At 33.1% G+C, this 13,084-nt stretch overlaps 1 protein-coding gene across 1 annotated transcript in view; it reads right to left on the bottom strand.

Moving 5' to 3' along the window:
* TNFRSF11A (TNF receptor superfamily member 11a) overlaps positions 1–13,084 on the bottom strand; it is a 123,687-nt gene that overhangs the window by 55,548 nt on the left and 55,055 nt on the right. Inside the window, exons 2-3 of the mRNA XM_074208154.1 lie at positions 4,457–4,538; positions 3,033–3,158 (exon numbers count right to left, since the gene is read on the bottom strand). Of these exons, the coding sequence (XP_074064255.1) occupies positions 3,033–3,158; positions 4,457–4,538 (208 nt within the window). The remainder of the gene's footprint in view (positions 1–3,032; positions 3,159–4,456; positions 4,539–13,084) is intronic.

The raw sequence follows: 13,084 nt of genomic DNA, 5'->3' as shown, positions 1-13,084 counted from the left end.
TCTATAAACTGGCACCACCCTACCTATCCAGTCTAATCTTATATCACTCTTCTCCCAAACTAGAGTGCTGTCTATCCCTCATATATGCTGTTGTTATTTCCCATCTTTTTCACTGTGCTCACTCTGGACCCAATATTTAGAATGTCCTTCTTCCTTTGTGCCTGCTGAGTTCTTGCCTATCTTTTAAAATCCAAGACAAAATCATCTTCCCCCAAACCTTTCCCTGATCTTCTCTGATAATTGCCTTGATCTTATAGAATCTTACATAGAATTTTGTTTTGCTTTTCTCTAATGCACATATCATGTGTCTTACATATATATTTACATAATTATACACAGTATTATTGTGTATCTGTACTTATGTCACAAGACCCTTCTAGACTATTATTCCATGAGAGAAGGGGATGTGAGTAACATAAATTTTATATTTCTCCCAAGGTTGAGCATAGCATTTATTCAATCAGTGCCAATGTGCCAAGAACTTTGATAAGGGCTTAGGATACAAATACAAATAAAATATTTCCTGCCTTTTAGAAGCTTTCATCAAATGTTTGTTGAAATGAACCAGTGGAGAAATGTCTTGATATTTGTAAGCTTCCAAGCTATAAAACACTATACAAATGCTAGCTATGATTATGATTTGTTTCAATTAATTTTGATGATGAACTGAATGAATCTTTATTTTCCAGAAGACGGCAATGAGTCAGGGTCATTGCTAGACAGTGAGGAATAAAAAAAATAAATCAGGTGCTTTCACACGAGGTAAAGTTTCCATGTTCATATTTTCTCAGCTGAAATCTATACACTCTCTTTAAATCCTTTAGGAAGACACCTTTTTGATATTAAAGTCCTCTATGATTTTATTTTGTATAAATTTTAGCATAAATTTTTGACAAAGCCTTTTCCTCTATCTATTGAGGTAATCATATAGTTCTAGATGTTATAATTTTTAATAATCTCTAAATTTTAAAAGAAACTGGGAAATATTTATCTAATTTAAACTACTTATTTAGTGCCTTACCAATCAAACTTCCAAAAAATTAATTTAATGAGTTAGAAAAAAAAGTGACTAAATTCATATGGAGAAACAAAAAGTCAAGAAAATCCATGGATTTAATGAAAAAAAGTCCAAAAGAAGGTAACTTAGCCATACCAGATCTAAAATTATATTAAAAAGCATCAGTCATCAAAACTGTCTAGTACTGGCTAAGATCAGTGGAATAGCTTGGTGCAAAAGAGATAGCAGGAAATGATTATAGTAATCTGTTGTTTGATAAACCCAAAGAGTCCAGCTTCTGGAATAAGAACTCTTTCTTCAATAAAAACTCTTGGGGAAAATTGGAAGATAGTATGGCAGAAACTTGGATTAGACCAACATCTTACACCCTATACTAAGATAAGATCAAAATGGGTACAGGATTTAGACATAAAAGACAATATTATAAGCAAACTAGGAGATTAAAGAATAGTTTACCTGTCAGATCTATGGAAAGGGAAGCAGTTTATGACCAAGGAAGAGATGGAGAACACTAAAAGCAAACTAGATAATTTTGATTACATTAAATTAAAAAGCTTTTGCACAAACAAAAGATCAAAAGATCAAAAGAAATGTAGTAAATTGGGAAACAATTTTTACAACTAGTATTTCTGACAAAGGACTCATTTCTAAAATATATATAGAGAACTGAGTCAAATTTATAAAAAACCAAGCCATTCCCCAATTGATAAATAGTAAAAGGATATGTAAAGGCAATTTACAGATGAGGAAATCAAAGCTATCCATAGTCACACGAAAAATTTCTCTAAATCGTTACTTATTAGAGAAATGCAAATTAAAGCATCTCTGAGGTACGACCTTAAACCTCTCAGATTGGCCAATATGACCAGAAAGGACAATGATCAATGTTGGAAGGGATGCAGGAAATCTTGGACACTATTACATTGTTGATGGAGCTGTGAACTCATCCAACCTTTCTGGAGAGAAATTTGGAACTACACCCAAAGGGCAACAAAAATGTGCATACCAGATGATGAAAACGGGTAAAAACATCACTTGTACAAAAATATTCACAGCAGCTCTGGTTTGTAGTAGCAAAGAATTGGAAATCGAGTGTATGTCCATCAATTGGGGAATGGCTGAACAAATTGTAGTATATGTATGTTATGGAATACTATTTTTCTATTAGAAACCAGGAGGGATGGGAATTCAGAGAAGACTGGAAAGTTTTTGCATGAACTGATGATAAGTGAGATGAGAAGAACCAGAAGAACACTGTACACCCTAACAGCAATAGCAACATGATGATCAACCTTAGTGGACTTGGTCATTTCATCAGCTCAATAATCAGAGACAATTTTAGGGTATCTTTGATGGAGAATACCATCTGTATCCAAGGAAAGAACTGTGGAGTTTAAACAAAGACCGAAGACTATTACCTTCAATTTTTAAAAAAAATTTGTCTTATGTACTATGTAATTTTGCTATCTCTTATATTTTATTTTTCCCTCAAGGATGTGATTTTTCTCTCAATATATTCAATTTTGATCACTGTATAGCATGGAAGCAATGGAAAGATTATCAGAATGCCTTCACTGGGGAGATGGGGGGAGGGAAGGGAGGTTGGGGCAAAATTGTAAAATTCAAAACATTAAAAATACTAGAAACTACTATTGTATATAATTGGAAAACAAATAAAATATTTATATTAAAAAACTGGGAGATAGATGGAGACTTAAACCCCTTTTTTATAATCACTGTCAGTAAACATAAGCTAAATTTCCAAGACTAAATTTTCCCATCATAAGAAACAAATACAATAGTTTTCTGATGGTGATTCTAAATGAGATCTCTGATCACCCACCCTCTGGTCATAATTTATTAATGCTAAAAAAGAAAAATAGCAATACATATACAAAAATGTGAAAGAAGCTATTCCGATAGGAATAAAGTATATCATAAAAAGATCATTTTGGAGGTGAAAGCTGAATTTGGATTGTTTATTCTACTTTAGTGGATGTGCAGATTGACTCACCACTATCACAAACTTTATGCAGCAAACACTTATCTTCTTCATTCCAGGTATGTAAGTATTCATCTGGGCCACAAGGTAAACATATGCTTTCAGAAGTGGCAGTGCATTTTGCAGACATATACTTTCCTTAAAAAGAAAGGGAAAAAATCTAAAACTCATGATATAATAAACAAAACCCTAAGATGCATCCCAGAAAAAGTTTTTTCTTCAAGACTGATAAAGACCCATCTCACCCAGACTGTGTAATGGGTAAGACTGCATTCTGTATCACTGAACAGATTCTTGTCCTGGCTATTCTCAAATTCTTTCAGGTTAAATAGAACAAGCAATCTGGAAACATTATCTCCTATACAGCAAATCTGGTAAAATTTTAGATATCCATCAAAGAAGGTTTCGTTAGTGAACTGCCTTGTAGATGCTCTCTGCCTTCAAAATGGGTTTTCTCTTATAGTAGGCAAATTTTACTTATTTTTATTTAAACTTTTTTGGAGAGCTTAAGGATTTAGATTGGTGTTATCAGTGGAAAGAACTTGCAGTATGGAAACTCCTTCCAGATCACATTCCCTTTTTTTCTAACTTCTCGACTTCCAGAGTTGACTTGGACATGAAGATGTTGAGAGATAAGCCCATTGTCAAAGAGCTGACACATTAACATATGGAAGAATGTTAGCTCAAGTCTTACTGAATTACATCCATGTGTGTTTTACTCAGCCCATCATAATATGTTTTGTCTCATTTAGTTTTTAGGAGATAAAATCTACTTTAGGGTAACTGAGTATGGAATATTTGGATTGTCCATTTTGCAAATGCATGGCAGGAAGAAAAGAAGTAGATGTAGACCTATGAATGCATACACAACAAGAAATTCATCATCACATTTCTAACAACATGACTGAAAAGTAGTAACCTGAAACAGCTTATGGCTCTCAGCAGTGATAGAGAAAGAAGGCAATCTTTAGAGGCAGTCTAGGTGGTTGACAATTCCAGTGTGACTATGTGAAAATACCAAGGTGATATTAGTATTTAGTAGCAGTTCTATGTCCATCTGTTATTATTTTATACTTTGAGCATTTGAATTGTGAGGTTATTAGAGGAAAATAAGAAGGGCTGGTTATAAACCTGCTTTTCCCTCCATGAGAGACTTTGTTAATAACCGGATTCCAGCAAGGATTAAGTACAGAAATTTTAAAAATTGCCTTGCCTTTTTTTTTTTGGAGGCGATTGGGGAGCTATAAATAACTTTTTTGAAAATTTTATCTTCCTATGGTTTATTCAAGAGGAACATTAAGATATTATAATTTGATGGTAGCATTTCTTACCCAAGGAAAAGAAGATTTTTAGAATATAACAGAAATAATATAGTGATTCTTTATATAAAAAGCAATTATGTTTGAAGAAAATAAGAGGATGAATGAATAATATACCTGGATCACATTTGGTGCAGCACCGTCCATAGTGCTCATAATGTCTCTCGCTGCTACACCGAGAAGTGATTTGGAGAGTTAACTAAAATGAGAAATGAGAATTGACATTAGATAAAAGATTATACAACAGTTTATTTCAGATTGAAATCTAAGAAGTTATTCTTTGGTTACATTCCTAGCAACTCAAGAAAACACAGTGAAATACATGAAATGACAAAAACTCTGCTTTCTGTTGAGGGACATTATTATAATTGATATATTAATTTCTAGCATTGACAATAATTTTCCTAATAATTTTGTTTAACTTCTATGGCCCTCTGAGACAGCTTAAGCATTTAAAAGTAATCCCCAAGATTTGTGGTTAAGATGGCATAGTGAAAAGGTCCTAGAGATAACTAGCTCTCCCATAAAAAGCATTAGCAAAGATCTAAAAGGACACCAGATGTATTGAATAAGGATCGAAATGACCAAAAACAAATAGCACTGAACTCTTCCATCTAATCGGGTTCAACAAAAAATAGTCAGAAACTTCTGATGCCCAAGGAAGGGCTATGCCAGGAAAGGCAGAAGTCAGAGTGGGTTAGAAAATGAAGTCTGGAGGCTATAGGAGCTCAGATTGGGGATGCTCCAAGGAGGCATGGAGCCAGTGTAAGACTCCATCAGTGAGACTTAAAGCCAGAAAGAGCTGGGCCCAGGCCTGTTGGAGTAGGATCAGGGAAAAGAGCCAGAACCCCAAAGTCACTCATTGTGCAAGGAGAAAAGGTTTGGCAGAACAGACTTTAGAGTAGGAGACATAGCAGAACACAGGGCAGATTCAGTGATTGAGAATGGCCCATACTCTTGACATCTGACTAGAGTCTTCCAAGGCAACAAGAGACAACAGATTTACCTTCTGATTGGAGATTTTGAAAAGAGAAGGTGACAGAGAGACTGAGCCAAAGCCAATGAATGATCAGAAGGTTGAACACACTTCCACATCCATATCTTCACATACTCCCTCCCCCTTCAACATGTAAACACTCAAAGATAAAGGTTTGGCAGAGAAATATATTAAATTCAACAGTTAAATTGACAGGGATCATGATAAAGGAAAGTGGAAAATGGAGAGGGTTAGTCACAAGCAAAACAAATTTCAGTCCCAGAAGGTGGATCATTAAGTGGTAATTAAAAAGAAAAAAAGCAAAGCAAATGAACAGGGTTTGTGTTAGTAAAAGAAAAGAGAAACAGAGGAGTAGGATCAGAGTATTGAAATTTTAGATTGTAAGTGTTGATCTCATTCCTTATCTTTCACTACCTTCTTATTCTTTGAAAATTGGAGGATAGAAGGCAAAGAGAAGAAAAAGTGTGAGAATATAATTGGGGGGAAACACAATTCATCATAATTGAATGTAAATGAAGTGAACCAACCTATATAACAGAGGAGAGGAGCAGAATGGATGAGAAAGAAAAGTCCCATAGAATATTATTTACAAGAAACACACTTGGAAGAGAAGTATTCACAGAATTAAAATGAGAGATAAGAGGAGAATGTATTAATTAAATTAAATTAAGCAATTAAAATTAAACAATGCAAAGGTGGCAATCATGATCTAGAAAAAGCAACTGAAAAGAGACATGTAAAAGGAGATAAGCAGTAAAAAAAAATTACATTATGCTTTAAAGGTATCTTATAAAATGAAATAATATTAATTCTTATGTATACCTAATGGTGTACATAAGTACTTAAAGGAAAAACTAATTACAGAGAAGAATAGGCTGCAAAACCATATCTGGAAACCTCAAAGCACCAGACTTAGAAAAATAATAAAATTAAGGACTTGAATCAATGTTTTAAAAGTTCAATTATTATAGAACTCTGGTGATTATTAATGGGAATAAAAGAAGCATACATATTTCTCACCTATGAATACAATATGTATATTAAATAGATATATTTCTATTTTTACAGAAAAATCATCATGATACTATGGTATTAAAACCACCACAAACAAGCAAAAATTCAGAAATTTAATCTCATCCTTTACTAACCACCCTATTATAAAATTATAATCAATAAATGGTATTTAAAGAAAAAAATTCCAACTTAAATGGAAAATATCCCAAAGAATAGGAACAAAAAATGCATTCCATATACATTCCATCAAAGAAAATGACAAATGAGAACTACTAATCAACAAAAATAAGAAAGTGAACATATTAATAAAGGGATAAAACAGGTAAAAATACAAAAAAGCAAAAAATAATTCCACTAAATACAAAAATAGAAATTCTAAAATAAAAAAGGGATTAAAAATTTAAAAACTGACTCTATAACTAAAACTGTATGCCTTTCCTCTTAAAAACAAAAAAGTAAAATAGACAGCTATCATAATTTAGTCTTCCAAAAAGAGGTGACAATCAAACTGCTCAAAATAAAAAAAAAATGAACAAGAATACAATACTGATATAAAGGAAATTTTTAGAAACTATTTGCGCAATTTTCAACAATATCTTTGCTGTAAAAAAAAAATAGATGAATGATTACCCAAATATAAAGTACTCATGTTACTATAAGGAGAAATAGAGTTTTGATCTTAGAAGGGGAAAAAAAAATTCAAACCGTGAACAAAACATAAAAAAGGAACTTCAAAAGGAGAAAAAAAAAATCCAACCATAGCACCATATTATTTGTAGGTAAATCTTATCAAAAGTTCAAAGAACAACTCCAATACTATATAAATTATTTGTAAAAATAAATAAAGACATTACATCAAATTGCTTCTATAGGACAAAGAGCAATATCTATGAATAATGTTGCTAAAATGTTGAAAGGAATATTAATAAAGGGATTACAATCAGATATAAAAAGATCATTTATTCTGTCCAGTGGGATCAGGAGATATCATGAATGTAGAATTGTTTAAATATAATGAAAACCATAAATTATTATATTACCATATACCACATTACTAACAAATTACATAATTTTATATTAATATTTACCAAAAATATGATGCCTATTTATTTTAAGAAAAGATATGATAAACATCAATCTAATCTGGCATCATCTGTGATGGGAAAAATGCAAGAAACCTTTCCAATAAAATAGAGCATAAAGCAAAGTTATCTATTGTCACCTTTATTATTGCTAACTCTGGCAATAAATAAGAAAAAATAAATTGAGGGAATAAACAAAGGTAAAGAAAAACAAAATTATTACTTTCTGCAAATAAGAGTTTAATTAGAGAATTCTAAAAATTTAACTAAAAATTCATTGAAAAATTTCAATAAAAATAGGATATAAAATAAATCCATAAAAATAATTTGCCTTATTTGCCTTTCTGTATGTTACCAACAAAATCTAGGAAAAAACATAAATACCATGCAAATAATTAGAGAATATAGTTCATGTATTAAAGCACACATAAGAATTATAGTAATACATTTATATAATAACCCTTACAGAAACAAAAATAATTTAAGAGATATTTCCATAGTTTGTGCTAATATTTAAAAATTACAAAAGAAAATAGCACAAAATTTAGAAGTGGCCACAGACAAGCTAGGCTATATTGGTTTGACTATGCTAAATTGAATAGTATGTTAGCTGTATGTATTAAAGATTTAGTGCCATTTAGATATGTTCTTTGTATGAGGAAATGTGAATATTTGTAGATGTCACATTTATAACAAAAATCAAAATTAATAATAAATAAATTACCATATTTTTGGATTATATCTATCTATAGTCTACATATGTGTATACCTATATATCTATATATATCCATAGCTATGTAGAAACATATACAGTATGTGAATATTCCACAAACTCTACATCCCAGTTGAACTAGGCTACTAATCAATCCATACAGTTACTTTTATCTCCAGAACTTAGCACCATTTTTTGCACATTGTTATTATTGTTAACAGCATCATTCATTAGTGCTCAACTCTTTGTGTCCATAGGATTTTCTTGGCAAACATAATGGAGAGAATTTCCATTTCCTTCTCTAGCATGTCCTCACTTTACAAATAAGGAACTGAGGCAAATCTCTGTTAAGTAATTTACCCAGGGTCACAAATTAAGTGTCTGAGACCAGATTTGAACTCATATCTCCCTGGCTCCAAAAACAGTGCTCTATTCCTTATAGCACCTGTAAGTCCCTCTTTGTATATAGTAGGAGCTTAATAAATGTTTACTGAATCACCTCAAACTCAATCTCTTTACTTTATAGTCACCATAAGACCCAAATATGATTTACTCTAGTGATGAGACCACAGAAACAGAAATGGTGGGGAAGGATGGAAAGGAATTTTATGATTACATAGGGCAAGACTATCTTTGACAGCATGAACAAATCATTTCTAGACTGGTGATGTTATAAAGGGTCAGAAGCTCTGAGTTGTTGGTTTGACTTTGCTACCGAGTTGCTGTGTCATTTTAGTCAAGTTGCAATCTCAACAGAAAATTGGAAGTATTTTGAGCATATGGTATGCAAATTTCTGATAAAACTTAATTTAATTAATATTTTTAGTTACTAGGGTCTTTCAGTAATTTTTTAATATACCCATTATTGTTGACTAAATGATCACCCAGATCTCTTCCAAATTCTACAACAAATATAACCTAAATATGATAGGATGTGAAAATCCAGTAAAATAAAACAAATAAAATAAAAAATGTAATCAATGTCAGGTTCATCAATTTTCTTTAGAAAGCCATTTTTCCACCACAAGAACAATAGCAAACTATGTGTAGCATGGATCAGGCTTACATGGATCAAGTTTAGTTTGGAGAACAAAACATATTTCTTTGGTTCATTTTTCCTCCATTAAAAGATCCTTCTGGGAAATCTCTCAGTATAGCTTGACTATATAGATCTCTCAAAATGTGGAAAAACAGGTCCCCAGCTCTCACATAAACACTCAGGTAATAATGCCTATATTATGCAGCAAAGGTGACAAAGAGTGAGCTTGAGGCAATGCTAGAATCAGATTAAAATGTAGTTGAGGGGGGCAGCTAGGTGGCACAGTGGATAGAGCACTGGCCTTGGAGTCAGGAGGATCTGAGTTCAAATTTGGCTTCAGATACTTAATTGCCTAGCTGTGTGACCTTGGGCAAGTCACTTAACCCCACTGCCTTAAAAAAATAAAAATGTAATTGGGAAATATTTAATAAAATAAATAAAAATAGAATTATATATGTATACATACTATATATATATACATATATATATATATATATATATATGGTTAATAATGTGGTTTTCTAAATCACTATAGGATAACCTTAATTTTACCCCATAGAAAATACAGAAAACATGTAAATTCACAGTAGCTTACAATCAATACAGTGTTTCTTCTACAATGATTACCCCAAGAACCTATATATTCCTTCAGGATCATATTACTAAATCATGATTCAGCCTCAATCAATTAATCAATCCATAAATATGTATTCAGTGTCTTGGTAGACAGTGAAGATACAGGAAGATCACAACATATTATTTTCAATATTTGCGTGCAAAAGATATATTTTTACTTTTAATCCAGATAAATGGACAATAAGAATATTTAACAGAGACTGTTATTAAATGTATTGCATGTAAATCTATGTGCAAATAATCATTTTATGTCTTTTCCATATTTATAAAAATGTGCATTGGTTCACATATTCAAGACCTTTGCCTCTTTTCCCTCTTCATTTTTTATCTCATTTTCTTAGTAAGGTGGTAGATTACCATCTTTTTTCAGTCTAATTTAATGATTGGGAGGTGTGTTTGGAAACTGTAGAAGGAAAAACAGTAATGGGAAAGAAATGATAAACATGGTCATGGCCAATGCAAATTTTGTGTGACTAATAAATTCTCTGAGCCTATAGATATTTGAAAATTATTGTAATGCTGATATCTCCTCCAAAAAAGCAAACTAATAACAGTATTTCAGATGTCAAAAAGTTAGCAACTGCTATAACTCATAAGAAATTTGGAAGAGTCATTATAAGATAAGAATGTACTGTCTTGTGTTACATACACATGAAGGTACTTTCTGGGGGAATTTGGTAAAAGAACTAAGGCATCTGAAAAATTTGATAAAATACTTCTGACTCTATCTTAGTGATGTCAAATCACAATGCTTATAAAAATCACCTGCCTTAAATGTGTGCTCATGAACTGTGTCCATGACTCATCCAATTTGTTTACAAGCTCACACAAGCAACCTGTAATTAGAAATAATTAGAAGCTCTAGTCTCTTTAATGGCTACCTATAGATTATGATTGTTACTGATATTTCAACAGCACCCCCATATGGAAGACCAGGTATTTCTTATTGAGACCATACATATTGGAAAGAACATAGTAGCCTTGGCAGATGAAGAGATCTGAAGAAGACCCTTCCAGGCAGAAGCAACAATTTTGTCTTTGGTCAGTTCTCCAATCTAAAGTGGAACAAACCACATTTTTGCCTCAATGGTATTGTAAAAACAAAAGCATAGTTTGTCCTTCACTCAAGTTACTCATTTTTTGATTTCTTGTAGGATGATGAACAAATCCTTCAAAAGGAAAACCCTTTTTATAGGGTAATATAAAGTTAAGAAATAAATGATTTCTGTGAATTATATAAAATACTGAATGACTTAAAACAGTTATAAAGTACTTACTATTTATGAGCACTGTGCTAAATGCTGGGGACATATATAGAGAAGGAGAAAAAAGGACATTCTCAATACCTAAGAAACTCACATACTGATGGGGGAGGCAACACATATGGAAGATTTTGGCTGCAAGTTAGATGGAAAAAACCCATGATTCTGAGGGTACAGTGGCAAAGCTGATGTCTTTTCTTTAATAGTATTTCCACTGATGAAATCATCATATCAGTTTCTGAGGCTGAAACATTTGACAGTGGGCTAGAATTACACTGGACTTGTTTTTAGTATTCAGGAGGGCTCTAGACAATATCTTTAAATACTATATTTTTAGTGTCCTTCCTACCATTTTCAAGCATAGATTACCCCACTCCAACAGGCAACCAGCGCCCTCCAAAGCTCTCTAAGGTTTTCCTCTTCCCCTCCAACTTCTGGATATTCCACTTCCCCACTTTCCTTCTGTTGAGTATTTAAGTCTCATTTTCTCAGGGCTGTGGTTTTTTTGAAGCTAAAAAAAAAGCACTGGCAAGGCATTGACTAGGTGAAATAATCTGTATAAATGTGCTAGGAAGCTACCGTGTTAACTCTTCCCAAAATAACTCCTTGTTCAAACCCAGGGGAAAATGCAGTTATTTCAAACTTGTGGTAGGACAGAAGAAGAGAGGTTTTGGGGTTTTTTTTTTTTAAACAAATCAGGTTGATAGATGTCTACATTCAACTCCATTCAACAAACATTTATTAAGCCCTTATTGTGTGTTGATTATGTGCTAAATAGGTAGTTAACTGTCCTTTATGATATAAGAGGACCATGTTGCCATTTATAATTATTTGTGCATTATATTTATTATAGAGAGGGAAGTGGTATGCAAAGACATCCTTCTCACTGCTTTTTCCAAAACTGTGATGTCTTGATGCCGTGGGAGTCCTTGGCTTTACAAATGTGGTTTCCCTCACAGACTTGCCTCTCGAAAGTCGAATTGACAGTAAGGTAACTGAATTGTTCTACCTAGCTCTGCGCCATACCTCCTCCTCCTCTCACCCCAAACCCAAAGATTTTGTGTGCTGGAAGCTGCCTGGAGACTCATGAGAATAATGCCACCAGATTGTCAGTCAGTATCATTTATGACTGTATCTGATCATCTTCAAACCTCCGACTTTCATTCTTGATTAATGAAAACATTCTTGGCAAATGTTTTCACTCTGGTCTATATTGAACTGGTCCCAGATTTTCATCTCTGTCCTTCTTAATTTTGGCCTCATTTCCAAAAACTAACAAAATAGAAATGGGATCCTAGATACTGGAAGGTTAGGAGCATTATCTTCAAACCTGTACATGTGTAAATAGACATTTGGTCCACAGAGTACACATATCTACTTTCATAGAGAGTCATCAGTTGACTTTTCCCCCTCTCCTTGCACTTAGGTAAGAGCCAGTAATTGGAAGGAAGGTTCAGTTGGCGTTGTAGATATGAGAGCAGGAACTGTTTCCAATAACCCCTAAGGTGATAAGGTGGCTGAAGGTGGAAACTTCTGGGGGAAAAAGGAAAGGCAGTCTAGAGGCAGCACATCTGAGAAAGAAAAAGGCAAGCCTGAGGATATCATGAAATTTCTAAACTTCTGAAGAAGGAAGAATAAAGAAAGCCTTGGGATAAAGAAAAGATTGCCACCATGGATGCAGGACTGGGGTACACTCCAAGAGAGTTTATCAGTGCCCCCTGAATTTCCTTGTTTTCTGTATTGTCTCCTTTTGGGGTTTTCTTAGCAAAGATACTACAGTGGTTTGCCATTTCCTACTCCAGACGATTTTACAGATGAGGGAACTGCGGTAAATAGCATTAAGTGACTTTCCCAGGGTCACACAGATAATAAGGGTCAGGGGCGAGATTTGAACTTAAGTCTTTCTGACTCCAAGGCAGGCCACCCTCTGAATTCTTTACCAATCCATTGACAAATTGTTACTTTGCTGAAATATTTTAATCTGGCCTTGTACATCACACTGC

This window comes from Macrotis lagotis, chromosome X (assembly GCF_037893015.1).
Source record: "Macrotis lagotis isolate mMagLag1 chromosome X, bilby.v1.9.chrom.fasta, whole genome shotgun sequence".
NCBI classification, from domain to species: Eukaryota; Metazoa; Chordata; class Mammalia; order Peramelemorphia; family Peramelidae; genus Macrotis; species Macrotis lagotis.
The sequence above is the reverse complement of the archived record's forward strand: the minus strand, read 5'-3'. Positions and strand labels throughout refer to the sequence as shown.